Raw genomic sequence first — 26301 nt, 5'->3', positions numbered from 1 at the left:
GTTGTAAACCATGTACGATTTACTTTCCACATCACATTATGCACAACTTGCTTGTACAAGTTGTGCAAAATCGTTCAAAATCACAAAAAGAATCATTTCCAGTTGTGGTTTAAATTCACTAGGTGTGAAGAAGTTTGCTGGGCATGAATGCAACCACTAGGCACCTTGTGTTTTATTTTGGAGTTGTTGCTCTGTTATTCTCCTCTCCTCAGGGTATGGGTCTGACCTAGATACTGTTACACTTTCCAATATTCATCAGATGTTACAAGGATTGTGTTTGGAACAACTGCGACCCACCAAGTATCTTCAACAAGGCTGCCAAAATAACCCTCCTCTGTTGTGTGCGGAAGGAAAGGGAGACTGTAAGGTTATAGATGGAAAATAGTCCAGTGGACGATACTGTGGAAAATAACAGTCTCTGTTGGTCTTTTAGTTGGTGTGTGACATCAGTCTGTGTGTATTTGAGCCATGGGCGGTCCACTGAGAGTGGGCTACTTTAGGAGCAGAACCTGTCTCCGGCTGAAGCAGAAAACTGACCAACAGTGAGCAGCAAGAAGCTAACGAGGTACATCAAGAAGAGGAAGAAGCTTCCAAGAAGCAGAGGACAAGGAGGCTGTATCAGCAATAAGGGAGGACACAAAACGAAGAAAAACATCCGAACAATCCCTACAAATATACCAGGTAATAGTTGGACAGAGTATTACTTCCGTCCACTGTCTTAGCAGTGCAGTGAAATCTGACTGTGATGGTTAAGAAATTTGAAGTCTTTGAATCACCCGTCTTCCTTCACCCAGGATGTTTTGAGGGAGTCTTTGTAAACAAATACCCACAAATCTCATGTGATGATTTTCTGAATGATCTTGTTTAATTCCTTCAAGTCTCCCATTGAGAAATTGGTAAAAATGAAAAAACAAAAAAAACAAAAAAAAGGATAAATCCTTGTTTTTCTCTTTCCTGGTTCAAGTCTTTCTTGAGACTAAAGAATAAGTGCTTTAATGGTCTTGATTATGTCAACCGCAGGGACGTGAATTTATGGCAAAGGTTAAACTTCTGACTCATCAATGTAAATCTTTGACTGTCAGTGTCAGAGAAAAGCAAATTAAAAATCAAAGACACGCTTTATTTGCTGTAGATTATTTTTGCTGTGACGTTCAAACCACTGACATAACCTCACTTTGAAAAGCTAACTTTGCCCTTTTTCCTTCATATTTGACATCTTACATCCTCCAAAAAAAGTGCAGTAGCTTACAATGCTTGTTCACATAACCTTTACATAGTTGGGGAAGAAAAGCTTTAGGAATTTTTTATTTTTTTTACTTTATTTGTGGAATCAGCAGCAAAATTAATTGTAATCAGAGAAAACTGTCTAAGTGCACCCAAAGAAATTATAAATATTGAGATAACATGGCATTATTGTTCTATGGTTTAATTTGACTGGAGTGTTTCTGATGCACACATCAATTTTTAAACAATGTCCTATATTTTATAATTTGCAAAAGTTTAATGCAGGTCTTGTGTTATGCTGCCTCTTTCCAGTGTTATTTCTTCTTGGCAAATGCACTGTTGGAAACAAGATTCTAAAAGTCTTTCCAAGTTAAGCAAATATAGATTAAATTGTTTATCACCAGGATTAGTGTTTCAGTGTTGTATCACAAACTTGGGATAATATTGTGGCTCTGCTGAGAGACGGTAACAGCATATCTCAGAGCTGGTGAACCCTCTGACCTTTTTTTCCAAGACAGCAAACACTGGCACGCACACACAAACACACACACACACACACACACACACACACACACACACACACACACACACACACACACACACACACACACACACACACACACACACACACACACACACGCACACACACGCACGCACACACACACGCATGCACACGCACACAGATTGCATGCTTATTTTTAAATGCCAGCTCAGAATATTTCCACGTCTCCTTTCTTCTAGATCTTGTAAGTGTCCTGAAAGAAGCGTCTTGCCCTCCTCTTCGCTCACCATGGACCGCTCGGCGCAGGAACTGTTTCTCAACTTCATGATCGTCCTAATCACTGTGCTTCTGATGTGGCTACTGGTGAAAACTTACCAGGACTGAAGCATGGAGCCACGAGGCAGGAAGAAAGCAGGAGGCGGAGGAAACAAAGGGACAGATGGAGAGAGTTGGTTCTTGCTAGATGTCTAAGAACAGCGTTTACATTTTTTGAGTCTTTTTAGTTTTTGAAATCATAAGAAGACCTATACACAGTTCCAGTCTTCATTTAGGGTCAAATATTGTATTTATGTATCTGTTGTTTGAGATACATGAAGTTTCTAAAGTTAAAAAAAAAAGGTGTAGAAGCATTAGAGATGGGAGTGTGATAAAAATAAAAAAACAATGTACAAGCAGCACATCATAGACTTGGTCATATAATTTTATGCATACTAAGGTATTTTTGTCATCTGTTTGTTTTATTGACATTATGTGTGCTCACTTGTGTTCCTTAAACTCTTCCACTTGTGGGTTTTTGTTTCATTACACCAGCTAGTTATATTTCATTAATGAAGTTTTTTCTGCTTTTGCTTTCTTAAACTGGATTTTTTTTTAAAGTGTGTTTTGTTTGACGGGTACAGACAGTGCAGATGATACAGATCAGATCATTTTTATCTACCAAAAGCACAAGAACCAGGACATGCATATCACATGAAAGTGATGGAGCAAAATAAAAGCATATTGTTTAATGTCAATGTTGACATGACATCCCCCCCCACAATCATTTTAAATGAACCATTTCACATCACTTTCTAACAGCCCAGAAAATATTTTATTACAGAAATTATAAGGAGAATATTTGACTAAGCAGGACTCAACATATAGATATCTATTTTCAGCCATTGTTAAATTCAGCACTTAGTTTTTGCCTTGTGTTGTGTTGTGCTGTGGGGTCATGCAGTGCCTAAAATTGTGTTCTCTACTTGTTTTCTTCATCACAAAAAATAATCTGTTACTAAAATAAAACTTTTCACAGAGCTTAACAGGGTTCCTCCACAGGAGGACATGATAAAAACTTAGGTGCTTTGGTTAACGTAACTATTATGATGGCTTACACGTGACAAACAAAAATAGTCATTTTGGCTCAGGTGTGATGATCTTTGAAGAGGAACACCGATTTTCCTTCTTTTTTGAGATGTTTTCCATCCACAATGTGCAAATGTTTAAAAGCCATGAGGGATCCAATGCAGACATGCACATCCAGTAACATTTTCCTCCAGGTGTTTATGTAAAACGAGTGTTGTGTGGTGGGTATCATTCTGCATCACCCCATGGGTCTCTGAATCGGTTGAAGCTAATGATCTGACAGTGGAACTCAGTGAGTCCTCTGGGCATGGGCGTCACTTCCTCCCATTGACTCCTCCCACTGTAGTACACCTGCACAAGTGGCACCAAAACAGGAAAGTTGGGGAAAAACATGTTTTACTTTAGCAAATGTCTTTCTAATGTCAGAGAATATTCTAGATTTAATTTAGTAAATGTATGCCTTTAATCATTGAAAATGCACCTTTTTTATGCAGATCGACAACTTTTCGACATTAGAGAACTTTTTTTTTTCCAAATACATAGATGAAATGGATCTAAAACTATCAGTGTTTTACGTTTCAAATATCTGTGAAATGTATTCTTGGTCTTGGTAATTTCTAAGCACACTAACATCTAAGATAAATCTCACAAGATAAACATAAATTCTGAAATCTCAGTATGATCCCAGGCATATTTTTCTTTTGGTCAAAACTGCTTTCGTTTTTAATAAGAACAATTCTGCCCCGTCATTTTGAAGTTAGTTTACACTTTAGCAAAAAGTTAAAGTACAGTAACTCCTATAATCTAGAGGTTGAAGTTTACCTGAACTTCGTCTGTGATCTCGTCCGGTGAATAATCTCCACCCAGGATGTAGATTCTGTCCCTCATGCCTACAGCTCCAGCGTTGAACCCTGCACATTCAAACGACCCCTCACCCTTCCACACACTGGTTTCTGGGCAGAAACTGTAAACCTGAATAGCAAAAAAAAAAAAAAAAAAGAACAATTCCAGCCTAATATCTAAACTATCTGACTAATTCATACGAAAAAAATAAATAAATAACAATGAGTGAAACACTGGTCACCTTATAGGTTGACAGATCGCAGAGATGCAGCGTATTGTTTATTGACACTGCCTTGACCAGTGTAGCATGGAAAAACTGTCCAAACTCTGCCACCAGGCGGCTCCACTGGTCCTGCTGGGCTTCATAGCGGAAGAAGCAGTCGAGAGAGGGATTAAAGGAGTCTGTGATCTCCACCTCAGACCCAAGCGTGTAAATAACACTGCCACAAGCACTGGCCTCTGGGTAGAAGATGGCAGTTGGCAGAGGGCTGACAGAGGACCAGCTCTGAGTCAGAGGATTATAATACTCCACCTTCAACACAAGATGGAAAAGGTACAGATAATGTTCACCCTCTGCAATCCAAATACTTAACATTGAAAAGCTGTGCTGATCATGGAACCACTGTTATACCTCCAGCAGACTTGGGGCCTCCCCTCTGGTTCCCTCGGTCCGTCCTCCGATGACATAGACCCTGTCCAGACAGGTCACGGCTGTGTGCATGGTTCTGGGCTTCAGCATGGCCGGTGCAGGCGTGCAGGTTAAGCTCACAGGGCAAAAACACCAAACCTCATCAATTGCATTGTGGTAGGGTTCGGCCACGTGGAGGCGGATTGCCCTGCAGCAGTTCCCTCGGCAACCCCCAGTGATGAACATCTTAAAGACGACAGATACCAGAAAATATGTATGTATGCTTTAAATGTTCATATAATATTTTAAAAAGAATCAGCAACATCCAGGATTATGATTAAAGATGACTAATCCTAATAAAAAAACCCCATCAAAAATTAGATCACACTCACAGACCAAAACAAGCTCTGCTCTGAAAAGTACCTTCTCGGCATAGGTGGTCAGGTAAGACCCAGGTGGATCTGGAATGTAAGCTTCCCCCAGCTCTGTCTGCAGCTCTCTCCACTGGTCCGTTTCCAGGCAGTAGCAGAAGGTGTGACGGTTCTGTCCATTCTCCTCTGTCTTATGAATGTAGATGTAGCTCTGAGTGGTTGCAGGCCTCGCATCAGTGAACAGGCCATTGTACTGAGTCTGTCTGCTCTGGGCCTCTGACAGGAGTGTGAGACAGGAGTCATCGCTGCCAAGGAGCGGCTCTGACTCACGCAACTTCTATGACGGTAACATAAACAACACACAATAACGATCAGATAGGAAACTTAATTGGAGGAAAGTCACCAGCTGAGTAAAATGACCAAGAAACGTGGATATAGTTGTTAAAAGTTCTCTAGAATGACAAGTAAAGGAGGTTAAATGCTTGTTTATTTGTCTCGTTAAGCTTTGGAAACTATTTCCCATCCTTAATGAAGGAAGCAGATATTCAGAACAAGGATTTTATGCATCTTTTAAAATGACAGCATTATACCCTGACTAATCACACTTTATTTCAGTAGGAAGATGTAAATGTGAACAGAATTTTTCCACTTTAAAACATTGCAAGGCTCCATCCATCTCTCTCTTTTTCTGTTGCCAGAACCCTAATATATAGCTTCATCACTTCACACCTTGAGTACTGCAACAACCTCTTCCAAACCTGCACTAGCAACCCATCTATCTCATTGTATGCAATTCAAATTACTCCTCATCACCTTCAAACTACCTGCAGTAACACAGTTACTGTATTAATGAATACAGTAACAAATGAATCCAAATGCTGTATTCATCAAATATGGCTCTAAAGACATGTGACTTTGCAATTTGTCGCCTTTAAATTGTCCTCTGTCTCTTTAAGAAGCTCTAAATGTTTGGGATTATTGTACTGTTGCAACATTCCATTGTCTCCAATTTTCAACCATCTAGTTGTTGATTTGATTTGAAGTGGAGTTAGTTTTATTCCTTTAATGTTACACATGCTATGAGCTTTTACCACTGATGACAAAACAGTCCCACAACATAATGCTGCCACCACCGTGCTTGATATTTGGTACAATGTGCTTAAGTTTGAGAGTTTCAATTTACACATCCAAACATGTATCTGTTTTCTATTTGACAATAAAAACATTTCCAGATCAAATGTACACGTGGTGTGTGGTTAAATCCTTAACAAAAAGCATCTAAATCTTAAAGACAGCATGAAGCAGGAACTACTGTCTCTTTAGCTACGTCCACAGAGACAGTTTTTACCATCAGGGAAGCTGCAGGCAGGTGGTGCAGTCGGGTCAGAGACATCAGCTCTGAAAGCAGCTTCTGTCTCCCTGGAAGATCATGGTGAATCCATCTAAGAAGAGACATCACAGCCGCCTCCTCACTGGGAATGTTCAGAGCATCTGACCTCAGGCAGGCCTTCAGGACATCTTGCTAAAAACAGCAACAAAAACTGTAAAAATCATGTCACAACAAGCAAAATACATTTTTTAATTTTGTGGCACATGATTTCTAGGATAGAAAGAGAAAGAGGAACCTTTCTATTTAAAATATAACTACACAGTCCATGAAGGCTGGATTTGAATTTAAGAATTTTAACAAGTTTCAAATATGTTAAATCACTGTCATATAACTACAACAGGCAGATGGATAGATAGACTAAATTATAGCACAATGTACAAAGATGAATGCTAATAAATTGACTTGAAAATAACACACAACAATTTGCAGAATATATGGTTAATGCTATTCTGCTTTAGCAGAAAAGCAGACCCATGATCACCTGCATGTCCAAGAACTCCTGTGTTTTGGAGTGGTCAGAAAAGTTCCCGACCACAAACTCGCTGGCTTTTTGAAGGAGAGAAGCTGAGCCGTATGCCTCCGCCAGGGACATGAGGGCAAGGCAGTTGCAGAGATCCATTGTTCCCACAAGGAAGTCACTGCATGCCCTGGACAGGACAGGAACCTGAGGAGACAATGACAACTGAGCTCTAAACGTGATGTGCTGCAGCATGTAAGACAGAACATCTAATAACTGCATCGTTACCTGCAGGAAAGAGGCGAGCTGGAACAGTATGTCAACGTTGCCATCAGTGATGAGAATCTCCCCAGAGTAGGCAAAATCCAAGAAGGAACCCACAGCCTCAGGGCACTGATTAGCAAGAGTTACTGAGCCATCTCCACGCTCTCGCATATCAACCTCGAACATGACCCTGAACACAACAGGAGCGCACGCTGTCATGTTAAACCGATCATTAAATGGATACACGTAGTGCCTTGTAAGGCATTAATGCTCCTTGAACTTTTTCGCATTTTATTATGTTGCTGGGATTTTGTGGGAAAGACTAACACAAAGTAGAGGAAGGAAAAGTGATGCAGGGTTATTGAAAGTTTACAAATAAAAAAATTGCAAAGTGTCTCGTGCTTTTGTTTTAACTCCGTTTACCTTGACGGTCCTAAATAAAATCATGTTGAACAAATTGCCTTTAGAGCTGCACCAACGGTACCAAAAGGAAAACTTTAATTACTTGCAAGTGATTTAATATTGGCTCTGCGACAGACTGGCGACCTGTCCAGGGCGACCCCGCCTCTCGCCCGGAACGTTAGCTGGAGATAGGCACCAGCAACCCTCCTGACCCCACTAAGGGACAAAGGGTGTAAAGAAAATGAATGGATGGATGGATGATTTAATATTGAATTATCAAGACCATCGTAATCTCAGCGTTTGTGAATATGCATTGATGAATTGCAATGATGCACTGAAAACTGTGTTCCCCAAAACACTTGGAAGGACTTTTACTTGACCAACTTTCCGCACAATTAGTCATCTATCTTTCAAAGTAGTTTAAAAATCTAAATGTGCAAAGCCAGTAAACCAATGCGGCGAATACCTTGCAACAGTAATTGTAGCAAAAGGTTTTCCCATAAAGTTTTGGCTCAGGGTACAGAACACATGTGAACAACTAACTGTTCAGATTTTGTTTCTTTTTCACAATCATGCATTACTTTATGTTGGTCTGTATCACCTGAAATCCCGACAGACAGACAGATAGATAGACAAATACCTGAAGAAATCACTACATGCTGCAAGAACACATCTGTGGCAGGGGAATTCATGACCCTGGACTACGATGGTGAAGTCAAACAGCAGACCTCGCTCCCTGAACGATCTGAGCACAGCAAGGAGCTGCAGTCCCTGGGACTCAGCCACCAGCAGCTGCGTCCGCCGCTCTTGGGCCACGTTGCATTCTGGCGTAATCCCAGGTTTACTACCAGCGGGGCTACTGCTGTTGGGCGAGGAGGTCAAACTTGTACAGACTCCTCGATGCTCATCCATATTGCCAAAATCTGAAATTATTTTTAAAAACATAATTAAACTAGATTTTATGACAAATAATAATAATAAAGATTGAAACTATTTTTAGTAATTTTAAATGTGTGCGTAAGCAAATCATATTTCAAACTTGTTTAGCGGATTTAAAACATGTTAACATTTTATATCTAGTATAACATCAGAGATTCCAGCGACTTTGGGCCTTACTCGTTCTGAATAGAATAAAAATAAACATAACATAACGTACAAGCAGCACACATTACCTCTTTGTACAATATCTCATAAATGAATTTCTGTGGAAAAATACCGCAGGCTCATTAATCTAAAGAAGGAAAAACTTCTCTTATAGTGTCAGCACCTCGGACAGTTCTCTTCTCATGCCGCTCTAACTTCCGGAAACTCAACATCACGCGATGATTCAATAGGACCTTTTATTTTTTATTTTTTAAAATATTTTATAATCTGACGTTTTGTTGCTAAAATTTCTGCAAGAAAGTGGGTTATTTTTAAACAGATGAACGTTTCACTTGTGTCAGCAGGCGAAAGCTAGCTAAAAACGTTTAGACCAATGCATTGCGGTCGGAAAATTAGAGACCGCGACGGCCGCTGGGAATTGTTGTTCTCTTTAACGAGCAGGTCTACTGACAGTGACCGACAGGAAAACCCTGTGTTTATACTCAACTCGTCTATATATTATTTAAGTTTGCCCTTTAACCAACCTAAAGAGTTCCCCCCTAACATGATAAATAAAAATCAAGAAGTATAAAAAAGTCCCGCTTGCAGTTTGCCACAAGGAATAAGGAATTTATTCATGTATTTTAGGAGTTATGAAAAATAATAACGTTAGGTGTTTTTTTTAAATTATTGTTTATTTACTCAACAGCATGAAGAATGTGAAAACCCAAAGTTGCTCTCGAATGCAGCATATTCAGTAATCTGTCAGATGTATTCTTACTAGCTTATCCTTTACCACTTGATGGCGCTACTTTACTGAGTGCAAAAGTGTATGGAAAAACTACTCTGAGCTGCTCCAGTCTAAACTTCCGATAATACAGTACTGCAGTTTCATTTGACCACCTGATCTCATTGCTATTTATGGCCGAAAACCACGCTTCTGATGTTAACATAATAAAACACATTCCGGTAACGAAATTGTATAGCTACTTTAGAGCAACATTAATAATATATTAATAATAACAAAAGGCTAATGACGATAATAATGATAATGCTAATAATTTTTATAGCAGTGTATTTTATGCATTACAAATTTATCACTTTAATAACTCTTGTGTGTATTTTGTGATTTTGTCGAAATCTTTTTCTCAGTTTTTTTCTGAACTATAAAATACATTGATAATATAATATCAGCCTATTAGACACCATCCACTTTTTACGTTATCGGTGGGTCGTGCCCCCTCCTCTCTCCTCGCATCCCTGCATCCCTCCGTCCCTCCCTCCCTCCCTCCCCCGCCTCTCTCCCTCCCGGCAGTGCATCCCCATCCCCCACACACGGTGGCCGTCTCTCCGGGTGAAAGCTGTCTTCCCAGCGCTACTGGCCCGACAAAAACGTTGCTGTAGCAGAGCCAGTCCGCAGCGATCCGAAGCTCAGCAGACCCACGAGAGAAAGAAACGCACACAGAGAGTCTTTTACTGTTCCACCGAGTGGTTTTGGTAAGTTTAAGTGCACGGCTTATTGTAGACGGGAAGAATGTCTCATGTGTCGACTTTTTAAGTTTTTTTCCCCTGTTTTTTTCTCTCCTCCGTATCCCTTCAATTGTCCTCCGTAAGGAACTAGCGGGCTATGCTAGGCTAAACGGCTAGCTGAAATAGCGGGATCAAACACTTGGCGAATCGATTGGGGCTTTTCACTTTCAGTTGTTCGAGACCAAGGTTTATGGTTGCCACCTTCTTCCCCTGCGAAGCTACTGTTGCCAGTTTCTATTGTCATTTTCTAACATTTCCCCCCCGGCTAGGTTGCTAATTAGCGTTTTGAGCAGATGGATGCGGGGATGCAGCGACTGGGCTAGCGCTTGTCTTTTCAGTCTAGCTTTTATGCTAAGCTAACGCTAGTATTATATGACTCGCACAGTTTCCTGCGTGGACTGCTTCGGAGTGGGTTGGATCGCCATTCCAGCGGTAGCCAATCTAGTGATAATTGGCAAGATGGCATCTCGGGGTTGTTATCCAGAAATCGGTGGATTTTTCAAAATGGTGTCTTAAGCTTGTTTGAGTGTGACCATTTTTGTCCAACCGTTGCTGTTTGGGCTTCTCTTTGCTATTCCTGGTATGCAGCACACTGCCAGCGCATGCCACGCTCCGATATATAAACATGTAAACCACTGATGAGGTGGTAAACACAAATGTTTGCAAGCTACCCCGTGTCTCCCCCCAGGCTACAGGCTTTGTTTCTTATAAATAGAATCGTGTTTTGGAGTTTGATTTACGGCTTTCTAATATCTCTGCGGGCTCAGATCCGTTTAGTTAAAACTGTAAGCTGCAGAGGTTCATGACTGCAGACTGCTTTCTGGCCGTTTTCACCAAAACGCATCATTTGGACATGGTTTGTACGCAGAAGATTAGGCTTAAAAGAAACGAGTATTTCAACACTTGCACACTTTTCGTGTCAAGGCTCGCTTTAAAAAAGAGACCGCTGAAATTTCAACATGGATGGTTTCATTTTTAGCTTTAACATGAGTCCTCTTTTAAGATTCCCTCACACACACGTGTGCAAACAACACACCAAGTCACCTGGGATTTCTCAGTTTAAAAAAAAAAAAGTATTTATTTAGACAGATTAAACAGTGGACTGTTAAATTACATTTTAAATTACTTTTTGGAAACGTATTCATATGTCAGTTCACCACACAGATTTACCATCAGTGCTAATTGAATAAAATTGATCTTCTTTGCCGGGCTTGTCTGATTCTCACTGAGCAATAACACTGATTAAAAATACCACAATGTTGCATTCAAGCATTAAACGTATTATGAGAATTCGAAGACATCTGAGCTCAATATTTCATTTACTGTCGATTGCGATTAATCACATTTTCCTCTGATTTCTCCATAATTGCAGCATCTCTCTACGGCTGTACGATCTGGATCACTAAGACCTTTATCAGTTGTGGGCGTTGGGTGCAGTGAAAGTTCATCCAGGTCCCAATCAATTATCAAGTACACATTACATTTACGAAGTAAAATTGTTATGTATGCCCCCTGAAACGCTAACACCAACCGAGCGTTGCGTTCAAACGGTTATTTCCGGTTGAAGTGCTGCATACACAGATATTTTGATTTAATACATTGTGCGGCTCTAAAATCTATTTAAGAGTAACAGCAAGATGACCATTATTGAGAAAGGTTGTGAAATAACTTCACTAATACTGTTCTGATATTATGATATTGTCTGGTTAAGTAGTTGGTTTTTCTGGTTGGGTGATCTACTCAGCGAGTGGCAAGTGGATTAGGCTTCCTAAAGCCAGCTGACTTGCAGTGCACACTTCAGCTACTTAAGAGCCATATTAAACCATCTAACATGAAATTAGATTTTTTTTTTCTTTCTTTTTTTTAGTCTTGTTACTTTACGTTCCTGGCAAGCAGCTTTGACCTTTGCCTATATCTCTTTCTTTTTGTATTAAGGAATTACTTTTGTACCAAATAGTAACAACATTTAGTTCAGGAATCCATTTACTTTTGAATTTATGTGTGAATTTGATTAGTATCCCGCAGTGTCTGCTTTTTCTTTCTTTTTTTTTTTTACTTGTAAAATAAAATTTCTTTGTGAGCGCCAGAAGTTAATTAATTCAACTAGATAAACAAACAGCGGCAGGCTAATTCGATAGCTCTTCCTCAGAACTGCGTTTAAAGTAAATGAAACGCAACGGTATTGCTTCCTTCTTGGAAATCGATTTGATCAATTTTTGCAGAGAAGGTGGCGCAGTCAATAAAAAGGCTGGTATATGTGTTTTATGCTTGAAGGTGATGAAGTGGTTGATTTCAATTCCATCATCACCCTAAGGTGACCCCCTTTTGCCCGCACGAGAAAAGAGGGTGTGGGAGGTACGTGTGTGTGGACTTGGGTTTGAATGGTTGGTGGGATGGACAATGTAGCCGTAAAAATGTCAGACCATTGAAAGATGCAGTTGCTTCATGTTTTGGCAATCAGTGACTCTCTTATAGACTTCATCCCCTATTCTCTGTGTGATTTGAACAATTTAGTGATTTACTCATTACTGGTGAGTAAATAAACAGATGGCGCTGAGCTAAATTACGCTTCCCTCTGGTTCACCTTGTCCAACTCGCAGTCACTCAACCAAATCTTTTTTTTTTTTTAAAGCCGCCAGATGGGAGAGTCTGCATAGTACTACACTTGGTTAAGAAGTGTTATTGAATTTTACTGAAATTGTTTGTTGTGCTTTATTGCTTGAAATGGAATATATAGACAAATGACAGAAAAGGAACAAAGGAATGTGATCGTTTTGTATTTTGGCTTCATATGTTTTAGAGGACATACAGAGATGGCAAATTTAAGAAAGGCGTTCTTAACTGGTTTAGAATCACATACATTTTCCACACTAAAAACTCAGGCGACATCTAACTTTAAAAATCAAATTTCTTTTATATATATATACACGTCAGGGGAAATTGATGCATTTTTATTTAATTTTTTTCAGAAAAGTCAGGTCTGACTCTTAATACCTTTGTGAAATAGAAATAATTAGCCATCTATGAGTTGATTGCAACTCATTACTTTTGAATGATTTCTAAATAAACATGTCAATACTGCTATTACTGAAAAAGGGTAAAAGTAAGGCAATTTACCAATTTTCATATAGAAAATATTTTGCAAAGTATTTTTGATCCATGGGAAAATAAAACTTTGTGACATCAGAGATGTCTGTACAATAATAGGCTGGTGCCATCTTTAAATAAATCATTATTTCTCATTGAATATGCACCAAGCAGGCTTTTTGGCAGTACCAATTTCAATTCAGTTTCAAATTCAGTTTCATTACAGCTGCATACGTTCACACAATGTAATCCCTTATATGAAGCATGTAGCGTTGGTAGAAGGTAAATTTCCAGTTTTCTTAAAGGTCTTGTCAAGACTGCGAATATTGAGCATTTTTGATTTGGACTGTAATCCCTAAGAGAAAATGTGCTGCAGTTTCTTTGAAAGAAGTAACAGTTTTGAATTCAACTTAGAAAATGTGTGCATGAAAGCACAACGTAGGGTCCAAAGTTATACATGTCTGGCCTCAATTTAGATTTAAAGTTGTCATTTAACCAAGAATCTTGTTTCTAATAGGACACACATCTCTCAAAATATGATAAAACCTTGTGAGAGGTTTAGTAATTTTGAGAAAAAAATGATCTCATTTTCTTAAAAAAAAACCCCCAAAAAAACGAGTACATTAACGTAGATGTTGTTGTTTGACATATTTTTAGATTATAGTTGTTTTTTTATTATTATTCTTTTTGACATGTTTCATTATTTCCCTTAGAGACATGGCCTTGGGAGGCAAGGGGAGGATTTTTAGGGGAGCGCAGATTGATCACCGTGATTTCTTTAATTTTGGTTGATTGATGATCAGTCGTTTCACCCGTGAAACTAATCTTTTCTACCACCACACGTTTCTGGGAGAGGACTACCAATAGTTAGCCTGCTGTTTCCAACTTTGCAACTTTTCTGCTGTATTTTGTACAGCAGAAAAGTTGCAAAATCAGTCAGGTATTTTAAATATCGGTGATCAGCCAGAAAACTGAAATCGGTGCACTCTTATTTTCTTTCAGTAACAGCCATAATAAGTTACTCTTGCTGGTGCTTGCAGGAGAGCAAGCTGCTGCCATTGAAAAGAAATTCAGCACGTTTAAAGAAACGCAGATATCCTTGCCTGCTGTGCAACTGTTTTTCTGTGCGCTCTCTGTCTGCTGCTGTGAGCCAGAGTGTCGTTGACAGAGTAGAAGTGCGTGTTTTGGGGCTTTTCGTCACATTTGCTTTTGTTTAAATAGGGATTATTAGTGGTATAAAATGATGATCGTGATGAATCAATTAACTATCAACTAATTTAGTAATTGGTTGATCTTCAACTGGAGTATACAGACTCTAAAAAACCATTTGCTGAAAGAACACAATCAGAGCAGTAATTAAGACAAAACTGCACAAAGCGTTGCATTTAACATTTAAAAAAACCCTTTGCAAATATTTTATTCAGAATTCCTTTAGTTTTCACATTTTGATGCTGGATACTTTTGTATTTTAGGCAATACATTGTAAGCTTTTCTATCTAAAGAAAGAAATGTAACTGTTTTAATGCATTTCTAATATTGTATAAAAAATATTTAGTTGGTTAAATTAAAAATCTGCCAGTTTGTTTTATCTGATTATTCATCTCAATAATCGTTAACTAAAATAATCACTAGTTGCAGCTCTGCGATGCACACATATTTGTATGAACCTACAATATCCGACCACTGAGAAAAGTCTTTTCTTGATCACAATTTTTTTTTTTTTCTTCAATGAAGCTGTATTTGTGCAAAATTGAACACTGTTTTATATGCAATAAAATTCTCTTTTTACCTTCTTCTGTGTGCTTGGCTCCACCTCCACCAAAGGCAATATACCCTGTCTTCTGCTAATATTGCTCAGAGTTATTGATTGTTTATCTTGGATTTATCTCTGAAGACCGATCGTGATGGGGGTGAAATGTGTTGCATGAGCGCATGTACACTTTCTTAACCCCTTTCACTCTTGGGAACTACGCGGATTGTCATTTGCAATAGAGACACTTTTTGTACAGTCCAAATTTGGAACCTGTTGAACCGGTTTCAGTGTTTTCTGTAAATATTTGCAGTAAAAATAATGAAAAAGATACCTTTGCAAGTTGTTTATGTAATTTCAATTAGCACAGTCTCCTCTCATCTTTCCAACAGTTTGTTCAGTCTCTGAGATTTAATGCAGTAAAATATTTACTTAAATGATCTGTTTCTGCAAAATGTGGCAGAAGCAGCAATTGAAAAACGATATCCTGCTTAAGACCTCACATAAATAAGGAATCATCAGTTTTCTGCTTACCGTTTTGTTTTAATTCATTTTTAAAATTTCAATCCAATCTTAAGAAATTTTATGTGGGGCAAAATTTTTTCTCCAACCCCCCCCCCCCACACACACACACACACACACACACACACAAAACTGCTGATTAAAAATCAAACATGTTTGAAGATGCCAGTGTTGTTGCTTTCTGCTGGTGTATTAAGGTGGAGTTGATTTATGCAATAGAACCTGAAAGGTGCCCTGTATTTTTCAGCTAAGTGTCTTTCTGGGTCAGGAAACCGATATGTGAAACTGCTCATCAGTCCAACGCTCCTAAGAATGGTCGTAAGTGGCTTCATGGACGGATGTTGAAGGTAGTGTGTCAAAAGGAGCAGGAGCTTCTTAAAGCTACAGAAGCCCAACTTTCAGACGTCAAATTGCGAAGTTAAATTTCTTTTATGCTTGATATGCAACTGAACAACTAAAGGTAACAGTTATTTTATTGTGCTATAAGTGGCACTGTGTGCCCGGAAAATACATGCCAGTTCTTTTAATATCGTTATATCCTCCTGACTACCTGGAAAAAAAAAATATTGTCCAATCACCATTTTTTTTTTAAATCTCACAGTCTTTATAAGGTAATAAAATGTTTTATGTACTTTCTTTGTCTCTTCCCATAAAATATTCTGCCCCATCCCCCTCCCCCCATTCATTAGTTTTATCTAGAGAAGGACCGATCAAACCAATTTCCAAACTCTGGGTTTTGATAAGCTCTGTTTTGCCAATAGTATTGACTGATTCTGATTTTCCTTTGAGAATGATGACAAAGCAGTGACCGCACACAATGCAGTCAATGACTTGGACCATTATTATTATTATAATTATTTTTACTACCAATGGAAAGGGTACTGTACGACTTGAAAAGGTTTTCTAAAGTCCAGAGTGCGGTATGTATGCTGATGGTTTTTATTGTCAAGGTTTGAATGACATTGTCTCTCACTTCACTTTCTGTCTCTACTTCATGAAATAGACGATTGTCTTTTCAGACTGGAGCGCATGCAGACCCCCGCTAACCGTAGGCCAACTGAAACCCACAGATGCAATGTTGGTGGTTCAAGCTAGAAACCAATAAGCAAGACTATTCTGAAGGTGGCAAACAGCCGGCTAACAGTGAACTTACTTAGCTTTATATGCGAGACATCTTGTGCCTGCTCGAGGCTGACTCATGTTTCTTCTTTCTACATCTAGTGAGGACAAAAGCACGTTTTAAAAGCCTCCATGCACTTACAAAGTGCTAGGTTGTAATGTATTTATAAATCATCCCCACTGTTCCTTTTGCTGTCTTGTCTTTGTGTCTGTTGTGATGGATCTGCGTTTGATGGACAATGGAAAAGCGATACGTAGTTGCTGAAGTAATTTTTTAATTTCATTTTAAAGCAGTGATACTACAATGATACAAAAATGAAAAACCAGTAACCATTTCATCCCTAAAATAAGCTAGATGATGAAGTTAAGGAAAAGGAAGAAAACAATACTGATACATTTGAGCAAGACTGTGTCCCTGTAGATAACAGCCTCCTTGCTTTCTTACATTTTTAACACATGCTAACCCTTCGTAATCTATAAACAGTATACGTATTGCCCTCCTCTAACTTCTGGTATTAAAGAAAGTTTCTGATTATTCATTGATGATTTTTTTTTTTTCGGTGCTTCTCCTCTCTACTGTTTTAGTGGCCATTGTGTTTTGTGACAATCTGTTGTAGTTGTTATTTTACCTCTGGAAAAACTAAAGCAGTCAACATTTAATGATTTTTAGGTTTAACATGATCGATTTCTTTCTTTAGAAAGACGTGCAACATCCATAAGAAAATGTGATTCTTTAAAAAATATTTTTTATAAGAAGCTGTTTTATGATGCCACATCAGAATGTTGTCCTGAAAATGTGATAACATTGCTCCAAGGAAATATTCATCTGGTTTGATCCACTTGTTGTTTTACACAGTGTTCAATTATTCTCCAGAAGAAATTAATGAACTATAAATACTTTTTTCAATGTGAGAATTTCTAAATAATAAAGGATTTGTTTGTAGCTTCATGGTTCTTAGTTATCAAGAAAAACATCTTACTCTCTATCTATTGATATTGTAAATAAGCAAAAAAAAAAAAAATCAGCTTTTTAGCATAATCTCCCCCTCACTGTTTACCTTTTCATCACTGACTGGCATTTTATAGTGGATGAATGATATAAACATCTTTTAAGTCTCTTAGCTGGTTGTCATCCATCCAGCCTTCTTTGTTGTCTGCTGTCTAATGACTGCAAGGATAGCTTTGTTGTACACGTCCAGGCTTTTGTTGCCAGTTAGCAGCATGTTTTCATAATCAAATGATCATATTTAATCCAAAGCGGTGTGAGAGCAACCACATTTTAATTTTCTGACAGACGTCGTGCGTAGAAGAATCAATGCATCGTCATAAAAAATGAAAGTGCTTTTCTGTCACGATATATCTTAATAACACAGTTACAGAAGATGTAATTATTCTTTACAGTAATGTAGAATAGTAATCAAGGACCACAGCGGGGATGAGAAGCAAAGTAGACAGACTATGCATCACGCTTAATGGTGCGAGTGCTATGTGTGCGTTATTCCTGTCCTGAGTGAAACGGCGCGGAGATGTCGGTTTAATCCAGGAATGCAGACCCCAGGAGGTGTGTGAGGGATGAGATGATTTTATAGAGGAGAATAGAATGAGAGGAAGCCAGATCGTAGAGAAGTGGGAGGCAGTGTCCTAGATTGAAAATAGCCCAGAAGTGTTCAGAGGTCCTTGTTACGGGGCAGGTCTGACTGCGTGAGAAGGAAGAAGGGATTTATCAGGGAATTTTATCACACGGGGACGCGTCGCAGTGGATTTAGTCTTGGACGTGTTTGTGCACAACCGTAATGTAGGCGATCAGAAACACACAGAGTCTGAGCTGCAAGTCTGTCTTGTGGTGTTTGCCAATTCAGCTGATGTTTACCTAAAGGTTTGCAGATGCGCAGATCGTTTGACCAGAGACCCAATTTTCCCTTTATCGACTCAGATAGAGGGAAATGCAAGCCAAATTTTGAAAAAAAATCAACAGTTCAATAATTGACGGCTAAAAATAACGACCATTTCCAGTCAATAAATACGTGAATCGATATCAAATATTTTATCATTTTGTCTTGATGATTATCAGATTAAGTCAGATAAGGAGATACATTTTGATTCATAAATGGCAGTGATTTAGTAAATCCTTCACTTATGTTTAATTTAAAACTGCAACTTGTGTTCTAGTCTTTGAAATAAAATTGTTGGTCGGAAATTAGTGTTGGGTCAGACCTAAAAAAAGAAAGGGAGCTTCTATCGACTAGGAAAACCATCAGTACAAAATAAATCTTGTTTTCTGTTAGTTTGACCTGTTCTAACTGAACACGCCTAAAGACAAAAAAAAAAAAGCTCCACCAAATTGACCAAAACCTGCATTATTGTTAACCAGAAGTGCATTGATACACTGCTCAGTATCATCACATGGGCTATAAAAGGTATTTTAAAAAAAAGAATAGCAGAACAAAGGATATTTGCTGTTGACACATTGGATTATGCTCTCCAAGCATGTTTTTAGATTATTTCATCTCCTGTTCTCTCCTCATGTAATTCAAGTAAAACGGTTCTTCTTTTTTTTTTTTTGAAGGGCTGAACATATAAAAAAGGCTTTCAGTTCTATTCTCTCTCCCCATGTGGGAGTGTGATAACGCCCACCGATTTTGATTTGTTGCTTAAAGAGTAGATGCCTGGTGAGGTATTATGTGGGTGGATAGAGTCGATGTGGGGGTTGTGTTGAATTGTATTTGTTCTTCAGGACTGGTAGATTTCTTTTGTGTGTTTCTTTTTTTTTTTTTTTTTTTTGCAATTGTTCCCGCCTCATATTTTTCACCTTCTCGCTTCCCCTTGAGAGGCTCCTTCTTTTTTTCTTTTTTTTTATGTACTGAAACGGTCATTAATATTTCTGTTGCTGAACTGTGGGTCTATTTGGTTTTATATCCACAGATTGCGTTCAGACTCATCAGCTTTACAGAAACGCATGGTATTGAGTTACACATACGTTTTAGTTGTGTTGTTCTACTGAGGGCCTTCAGGCTACAGGCCTGTGAGCTGAGCCCAAATTAAGTCCCTCTAATAGAGTTTGAGCTGAACAAAGTCCTGAAGAATAACCCTGGTAAAGTCTGGCGGCAGGAAGGTGTCCTTAATAATGCCAGTTGGCCCCCAGATGAATCCTTGACGCGTCAGAGTGTGTTTGTAAGGCGGATGCATGTAAAAAGCTTTCCTGCTCCGCCTAAATGTCATTACTATACCAACCTGGGTTAATAATGGCTTCAAAATTAAAACGGCTATTTATTTCTTGAACAATATGAGGTTGTTAGTCATCCTGATACGAATGCCTATTTTTATCCCTGTGATCTCAGTGCTGAACAGTTTTCTTTCTTGACTGTAAACTTTTATTGCCTGTATACAGGGAAGAAAAAAAAGCGATACCTGAATATAATACAATAGCAGAACTGCTGGTTAAATTACAGCTTGACACTGGAGAGAAGATTTGTCTTGTTGGGAGTACGTTTTGCAACAATTGAACAAAGATTTTAAAGTAAGTTGCCAAGGGGGTATTTTCTTCTAACAACTGTAGGATAAGAACAAGAGAAAAATGTGCATTTTAAATGCACAATTTCGCAAATATAGAATAGATAAGAAATGGCCTTTATTGGAAAAATTCAGGTGTAACAGCAGCAGCAGCAGCTTTACAAGTTCATACTAAAAGCTACCAAAAGTGTCAAAAAATATACAGAGAACAATAACAATAATAGTTATATATACTGTACAAGACGTAACATAAACACGCAATTCATTTTTAAAAGCATGTCAATAAAAGCAAGTTATTTCCACATGCTGCACATCTGGCTCACCAATTTCCTAATGAGTGATTCCAGAGGGAAAGGATTGAGACGAAGCTTTAAGTTTCATGGGTTTAGCAAACACCAAAGATGGGGACACACTGTATTACCATTATTTTTTATTTTATACCACATCTTACCCCAGTTCTAGTTGTGGTCAGTGGAAGAGTGAGTCGGCGCTAAACATCTGCTAGTGAGTGGTGGCGAAGACTAAAGTTTGCAAGCGGTCCGCCTTCAGCGGCAGGCAAACAAGTGTTTGATTTTACTTTTCTAAATCTGAAAGCAGTACTTTGAACTGACCAAACTGCAAATGTATTCTGATGTCGCAAACAGCTTTAAGATGTAGTTTGAAAAGATGTTTCTTTTCAGTTAAGTAGTTTGTTTAGGAGATGGCAATAGGTTTGTTGGTACCCAACAGCCATTACCAGCTTTTTCCTCTTTGCATGATGCAAACAGAAAACTTAACCATTTCTAATTTTTTTCCTGTGAGTAATCCACAAGCAACAAAACTCATTGGTTTACTCAGATTTTATAGCTCTTGGGTAGAAAGATTTTTTTTTTCTTTCTTTTTCTTAATTCTTGCCAAACAAGCACCATTGTTGCTTGAGATAACACTGCAACGTTTGCGTGCAAAGCACAACAAATTAGGATCAGAAGAAGAATCTGAAGAAATGTTAGGCTGCAAACTGGAACAACAGATCGTAAAAGGAAATCTGTATTTACACTACAAGCCTCTTTGGCCCTCATGTAGGGGTGCGCTGATTTATCGCCGTCGACTCCCTTAATTTCGGGGGATCGGCCGATCTTATCTACCTCGGTCTAAAAAATCAGCTGCTGTCCTATTTTACTCTATGGTGAGACGAGAGGTTTGATTGACACCAGGCCCACCAGGTCGTGTTTGCAGTGAACAATACTTTTGATATTTAGTGACATTTCAGACAAACATAAATTGGTACCAGCCAAAATCAGAATCGGTATGCCAGGCTTTTTAAAAGATTGATAATCTGCGATGTGCCTGAAAAGTGCAATCAGTGCACCACTGACCTTCGATTTTTCTGGATAGTGATTTCTCGCACTCCAAGACAAACTCTGTCTGTTGGCATTATACAAGACCTGTCTGCAGCTGTACTACGCTAAACCTGTGTATACATGGGTGATATTTAAAAATATATATATTGAAAAAAACAATTTTTTGAGTCACATTTCCACAGAAAAAAAAAAATCTAATAGTGACCCGCGAATAGGTGGTCCACTGCATTTAATCAGGAGATGAAATTGTTTTATATTTTTCTAGTTATCCTACGAGCCACAGAGTTCTATGTTAAATAGAAAGAAACGCTCTGTTTGCCTTTGTTTCTACAAATACACAATAATCCCTTCTGCCTTTCCGCTGTGAATGATCTGTGTAAAATGGTCTTATCTGACCGCAGCACAGAAGTTTTACTGGTTTAAAAAAAAAAAAGAGAGAGAGCTTTTTATGAGTAGAGACCCGTTCGTCACCCTCCCCCCCCTCTTAAAAAAAGAAAACGCAGTGAGTTACGGTTGGACTCTCCCACTCAACACGTGTTTCTGTTGTCCTCCGTTCCGCACATACTCCCTCATTAAAAGCATTGTGGAGCCCCTCTTGTTCTCACCCTTTCTCTTTTTTTCCCCCCTTCACCTTTCTCTGCAGTCCATCTCACTGAATCAGACAAACACACCCGAGTCTCATTGCTCTATTCATGCACAGCTGTAATTGGGTACGTATGTGTTGGGAAGAGAAGACCTCTGGGTCTGTGTAGCCACCTGTCCTTGTGTTAATGGGCTTTGTTGCCTCACTCAACGTTTTTATATTTTTGTCTGAGAAATAACGTTATATTAATGTGACGATCAGATCAGATCAGATCGGGTCTCTTGGCTGTTGTGACATTGACTTTCTATCAGTTTTGTTGGAAACTTTATCATTTACCGTTCCAGGAACAAAATAAAGAAATTTTGAGCCTTGACTTGTTAGTTGAAGACGATAGAGGGGGACCATTTTACCACTTTGTTTATAACTGTGATGACCAGATCCGTAGCTGTTGCTTGGTTATGAGTGCCCCAAATGAGGTAGAAGTAAAGGGTTTTGAAGTTTATGGATTATTGTAATGCACTTATTTCTTCACTATTGAACGTAATCAGAAAATTTTAATGTATTGTGCCAAAAATATGTCAATAGTGGCATATGTGACATGTTTTTAACTTGTTTAAATGAGTGAGAGGCTGTGGCGCTGTGTAGCTCTCATCTGGTTGAGGAGAAACTCTAGTTCTTCACGCTGTTGTCCTGGATTCGATTCCTGGTCACATGTCTTCCCCTTCTCTCTATCCTTTCAGATTACTGATCAGCAAAGGCTAAAAATTATGCAAGAGGCTACTGCGTTTTATTTTTTTTATTCAGTCAAGTGACCTAGCAAAAATATTATATTTAGTTCTTTTCTGGGAAGTTACGGTTACGATTTTTCTCACGATTCCATCAGGTAAAAGGTCAAATAGCATTTCTAAACAGATTTTAATCAGTTTGCACAATGGTGTCAAAACGTTTCAAGCGCAATTGAAATTGAGATGACAAAACACTAAAGACTTAAAGAGCTGCATCTCAGACTGTTCTATGAAAACTTTGCATTATGATTGCTATTGCAAATTCATCCAAGTTATTGGTTTAACTATAAGTAAGATGATACTATGAGCTGTTGTAATTAGATTCATAGAGCTCAATTTTGAGTTATTTATACAATGGTATGTATGTTTTCATGCTGATGCTAGAAAACATTGTTTTGGTTACCCTGGCAAAAATAAAATGAAAAATACAGATCAAGTCCTGTAGTCTATTAAATCACACAAACGAAGAGTTAAGCAGACAAGTCAGGCCACCCTGAAAAGCCCAAATATCCAGCTTAATGTTAGCAGAAGCATTAGCCCTCAGTCAGCTAGTGGTAGGTAGAACAGAAGAGGTCTGGTGGTTTCCTTCTGGTTGTTTTGTCATGCTGTTGGACAAAACCTCGTTTGAGCATTTATAATAGTGGTCCCCAAGCTACGGCCCGCCGCCACATTTGGTCCGGCCCCCTGAACAATACCAGAGAGCATTCAGATTTTTTTTTCATATATTGTATTTTCCGGTTTATATGTGGATTTTTCTTCAACCACCAGGGGGCTCTTTAGCAGGAAGTGTGTCCTGTAAACTGTGGGTGTTTTGTTTTGCATGGCGCATTGCTGCCATCTATTGGACTTTTAGGGAACTGCTTGACTTTTATGTTATTTAATCAGTACGGTTGTTTGCTAGCGGTAGAGCAGATGAACACACGTGTTTGTTATGAACGCCGCATTCCAGGTTTCCCTCAATGAAATATATACTAGTCAGCCCTAGTGACCGTTTCACTAAAGGTTTTTGCCCATGTGCTTTCTGGGTAAAAATTCAATCAAGAACCCCCCCGCCCCCCCGGAAGAGTTTCAACCTTCAAACCCCCCCGATCCCCCGTCAACAATTTCCAGCAGCGCAGGTGATAACCGTGTAACACTTTTTCTGTTACAAACTGACTCAGGCCCCCCACCAGAGAAGGGAAAAGTTATGTGGCCCTCACAGGAAATAGTTTGGGGACCCCTGATTTATAAAGTCCAAAGCTGCACTAAACGCCCAGTTCCCTGTGGTGCCAGAAACATACCTGTTATATGTTTACTGCCTTCTGCTTTAAGCTGGAGCAACACATCTGAGATGATCATAAACAATCCCAAAATGACCAATCTGTAATATGCATCATTTTAATTTGGTAGGTCAGTACTTGATGATTAAAAAAAATTGCAATTGACATTTGCCAAGGATTTGGTGTATTTTTCTCAATCTGTATCACTGGCCAAAAATGTGAAACCATATAAAAGTTACGTTTATGCATTACACTGCATATTTTGTGCGTTGGTCGTGAACATTTTAGTATCCTCAAGTCGAGGCCAAACCAGAGCTGTCCAGAACTACAGCTTTTAGTTTGACTTTGGAAGCATTTGCATGTAGAAAACGCAGATAAATGAAGGCGGGGAAAGTAAACGATGAGTTTAACAAAGAAGAGCCGCTCGGGGGGGAGATGAAAGGTGGGAGGCTGAGCAGAGCTAGAGGAAGGAATTAAATCACAAATGATGCAGTAGATTAATGAGGATCGTACTGCGAGATGTGTCGAAGCAGGTTAATCATCTCCCCTGAGACATAATTTCAGTGTGAGACACCAGTTTAAGAGGCGAAATAGAGCTGGTGTGTTAACATTCTTGTTTTACAAGAGCACTGGCACACAAGTTTGCATTTTGGGGCTTGTATTCAGGGGTTTCCCACCAAAAATAACACCCTTTTTTAAAAAAAACAGCTCAATATACATTTTAGTGCTTTTCGTATACTAGTGTTTTGGGGATTGATGCTGGCATTTCAGGACTTCTATAAGCCCCATGTGTATGAAATGAGACACTAATGCGATTCAACGGATTTGTTCTAATTAACCGACTTTAAAGCACAAGCTGAGGAAATAGCTCAGAGAATAGACTTTAAAATACCTCTATTGGTTCACAAATTATTGAACAACTTGGCGCTAAAGTGTGTTGAAAACCTGTTGTCTGAACCTTCCAGACAACAACAACTGAGGTCTTGGTTCTGGTCTACTGTGCATTCCCAGAACCAGAACCAACATGGAGAAGCAGCACTCAGTTTTTATGCTCCAATAATCTGGAACAAACTTCCAGAAAACTGTAAAGAGGCTGAAATGCTGAGTTTATTTAAATCAGAGCTACAAACGCACCTGTTTAGAGTTGTTTTTGATTAGTTATAAGTGGACCCATTGATCAACATGTTGGATGTGTATTTGCTTGATTTGACAAAACGTAATGTTTATTGCTTGTTTCATGATTAGCAACTGTACCATGTTTTTATGGCGTAAAGCACTTTGATGCATCTCGTTGCTGAAACGTCCTTTACAAATAAACTTGACTTGAGGGTGGACCGGTTAATTTTCATTTGATTCAGTTTAAAAATGTGTTTTTATAAAGTGAGAAACCATTGACGGAATACTCCTGTTTTTCATAAGGAGCTGCTGGGGTTTGTGGTGTTAACCACAGGATACTCAGCACCCTCTCATACGCAGCAAATGACAGAGCTGCTTTTTACAAGCACACTTCAAACGCCACGTCCCGTCTGTCCGGGGGAACACATCATCTCGAATAAAACACACACACACACACACACACACACACACACACACACACACACACACACACACACACACACACACACACATTCCCTTCTTTTTTTAATTTATTTAGAATCCTGCAGTCCTTGCTCAGCGCCTTCCTTCAGCCTTGGTGTGCTGTGTTTTGTTTAGTTGTTGTGCTTGCTGTCACCTGCCTGCTCACTGGGTTCGATGTGCTTCTTCATGGGCTGGTTTCCGTGTTCGTATCGCCGCTTGTGTTTCTTGTTAAATACAGCACGTTTCATGTGTGTATACTCATACATAGTCATGGGTTGCTATCACTCTGATCCACATCTTATAGGTTTTTACAAGTAGCAACTGAGGAGACGGTTTTGGATCAGTCGTTATCAGCCGTTACCTTAACTCTTCACTCAGAAAGGCACTCAGCTCTGCTGCTCTCACTAACCATTTACCGTTGCACTGGTGCTTGCTTTTTTTTTTTCTTTTACCCCTGTTTTTCTTTGCAGTTATTTTATTTTTATTTTTTTATATAATTTCACTATATTTTCCTGTGTTCATTGTAATCATGACCTCTCGCTGTTTTAATTTCAGATTTGCATATCCACTTCCACTCCTCCCTCATTTGCATACAGCAAGAATGGCGAGCGGGCATCCCACAGACAAATTCAGTTTCATGTATCAACCAGACACGCACAAGAGGTACGGGGCACGCATGAACACACACTCACATTCTCGCTAAAACACTTTCAGAATGCCCAAATCCATC

At 38.9% G+C, this 26301-nt stretch overlaps 3 protein-coding genes and 1 long non-coding RNA gene across 10 annotated transcripts in view; 3 read left to right on the top strand and 1 right to left on the bottom strand.

The window, feature by feature from the left end:
* Window positions 1-338: 338 nt before the first annotated feature.
* On the top strand, window positions 339-3746 carry sln (sarcolipin). The gene is made up of 2 exons (XM_008425523.2): window positions 339-681; window positions 1966-3746. Exon 2 carries the CDS (start codon window positions 2015-2017, stop codon window positions 2108-2110), a length of 96 nt encoding a protein of 31 aa, XP_008423745.1. The 5' UTR covers window positions 339-681; window positions 1966-2014; the 3' UTR covers window positions 2111-3746.
* Window positions 2794-9076, bottom strand: kbtbd3 (kelch repeat and BTB (POZ) domain containing 3). Of its 4 annotated transcripts, none has more exons than XM_008425525.3 (10): window positions 8693-9076; window positions 8066-8348; window positions 7048-7213; window positions 6784-6966; window positions 6261-6434; window positions 4965-5246; window positions 4545-4787; window positions 4155-4445; window positions 3893-4042; window positions 2794-3421 (listed from the first exon to the last, which is right to left on the bottom strand). In XM_008425525.3, the coding sequence occupies exons 1-10, from the start codon at window positions 8739-8741 to the stop codon at window positions 3299-3301; spliced, it is 1944 nt and encodes a 647-aa protein (XP_008423747.3). In that variant the 5' UTR covers window positions 8742-9076; the 3' UTR covers window positions 2794-3298. The 4 variants fall into 4 exon arrangements, with proteins under 4 accessions (XP_008423747.3, XP_017163565.2, XP_017163564.2 ...); XM_017308076.2 differs by having other exon boundaries at window positions 4965-5249; window positions 8598-9075; XM_017308075.2 differs by having other exon boundaries at window positions 4965-5249; window positions 8693-9075.
* On the top strand, window positions 5176-6154 carry LOC103474502 (uncharacterized). The gene is made up of 2 exons (XR_535194.1): window positions 5176-5257; window positions 5611-6154. It is a non-coding gene; the product is annotated as an uncharacterized LOC103474502 (long non-coding RNA).
* A 737-nt stretch (window positions 9077-9813) lies between the features above and the next one.
* The window catches only part of fam168a (family with sequence similarity 168 member A), a 39246-nt gene continuing 22758 nt past the window's right edge, over window positions 9814-26301 (top strand). For 2 of the 4 annotated variants that reach the window (XM_008425529.3, XM_008425528.3), the window contains exons 1-2: window positions 9814-10005; window positions 26127-26234. In XM_008425529.3, coding sequence (XP_008423751.1) covers window positions 26173-26234 — 62 coding nt within the window. In that variant the 5' untranslated portion in view covers window positions 9814-10005; window positions 26127-26172. The remainder of the gene's footprint in view (window positions 10006-26126; window positions 26235-26301) is intronic. The other 2 variants (XM_017308332.2, XM_008425532.3) reach the window with 2 other exon arrangements.

The sequence above is a fragment of the Poecilia reticulata genome, chromosome 13 (genome assembly GCF_904066995.2).
Source record: "Poecilia reticulata chromosome 13, P_reticulata-male-v2, whole genome shotgun sequence".
In the NCBI taxonomy this organism is placed as follows: domain Eukaryota; kingdom Metazoa; phylum Chordata; class Actinopteri; order Cyprinodontiformes; family Poeciliidae; genus Poecilia; species Poecilia reticulata.
The sequence above is the reverse complement of the archived record's forward strand: the minus strand, read 5'-3'. Positions and strand labels throughout refer to the sequence as shown.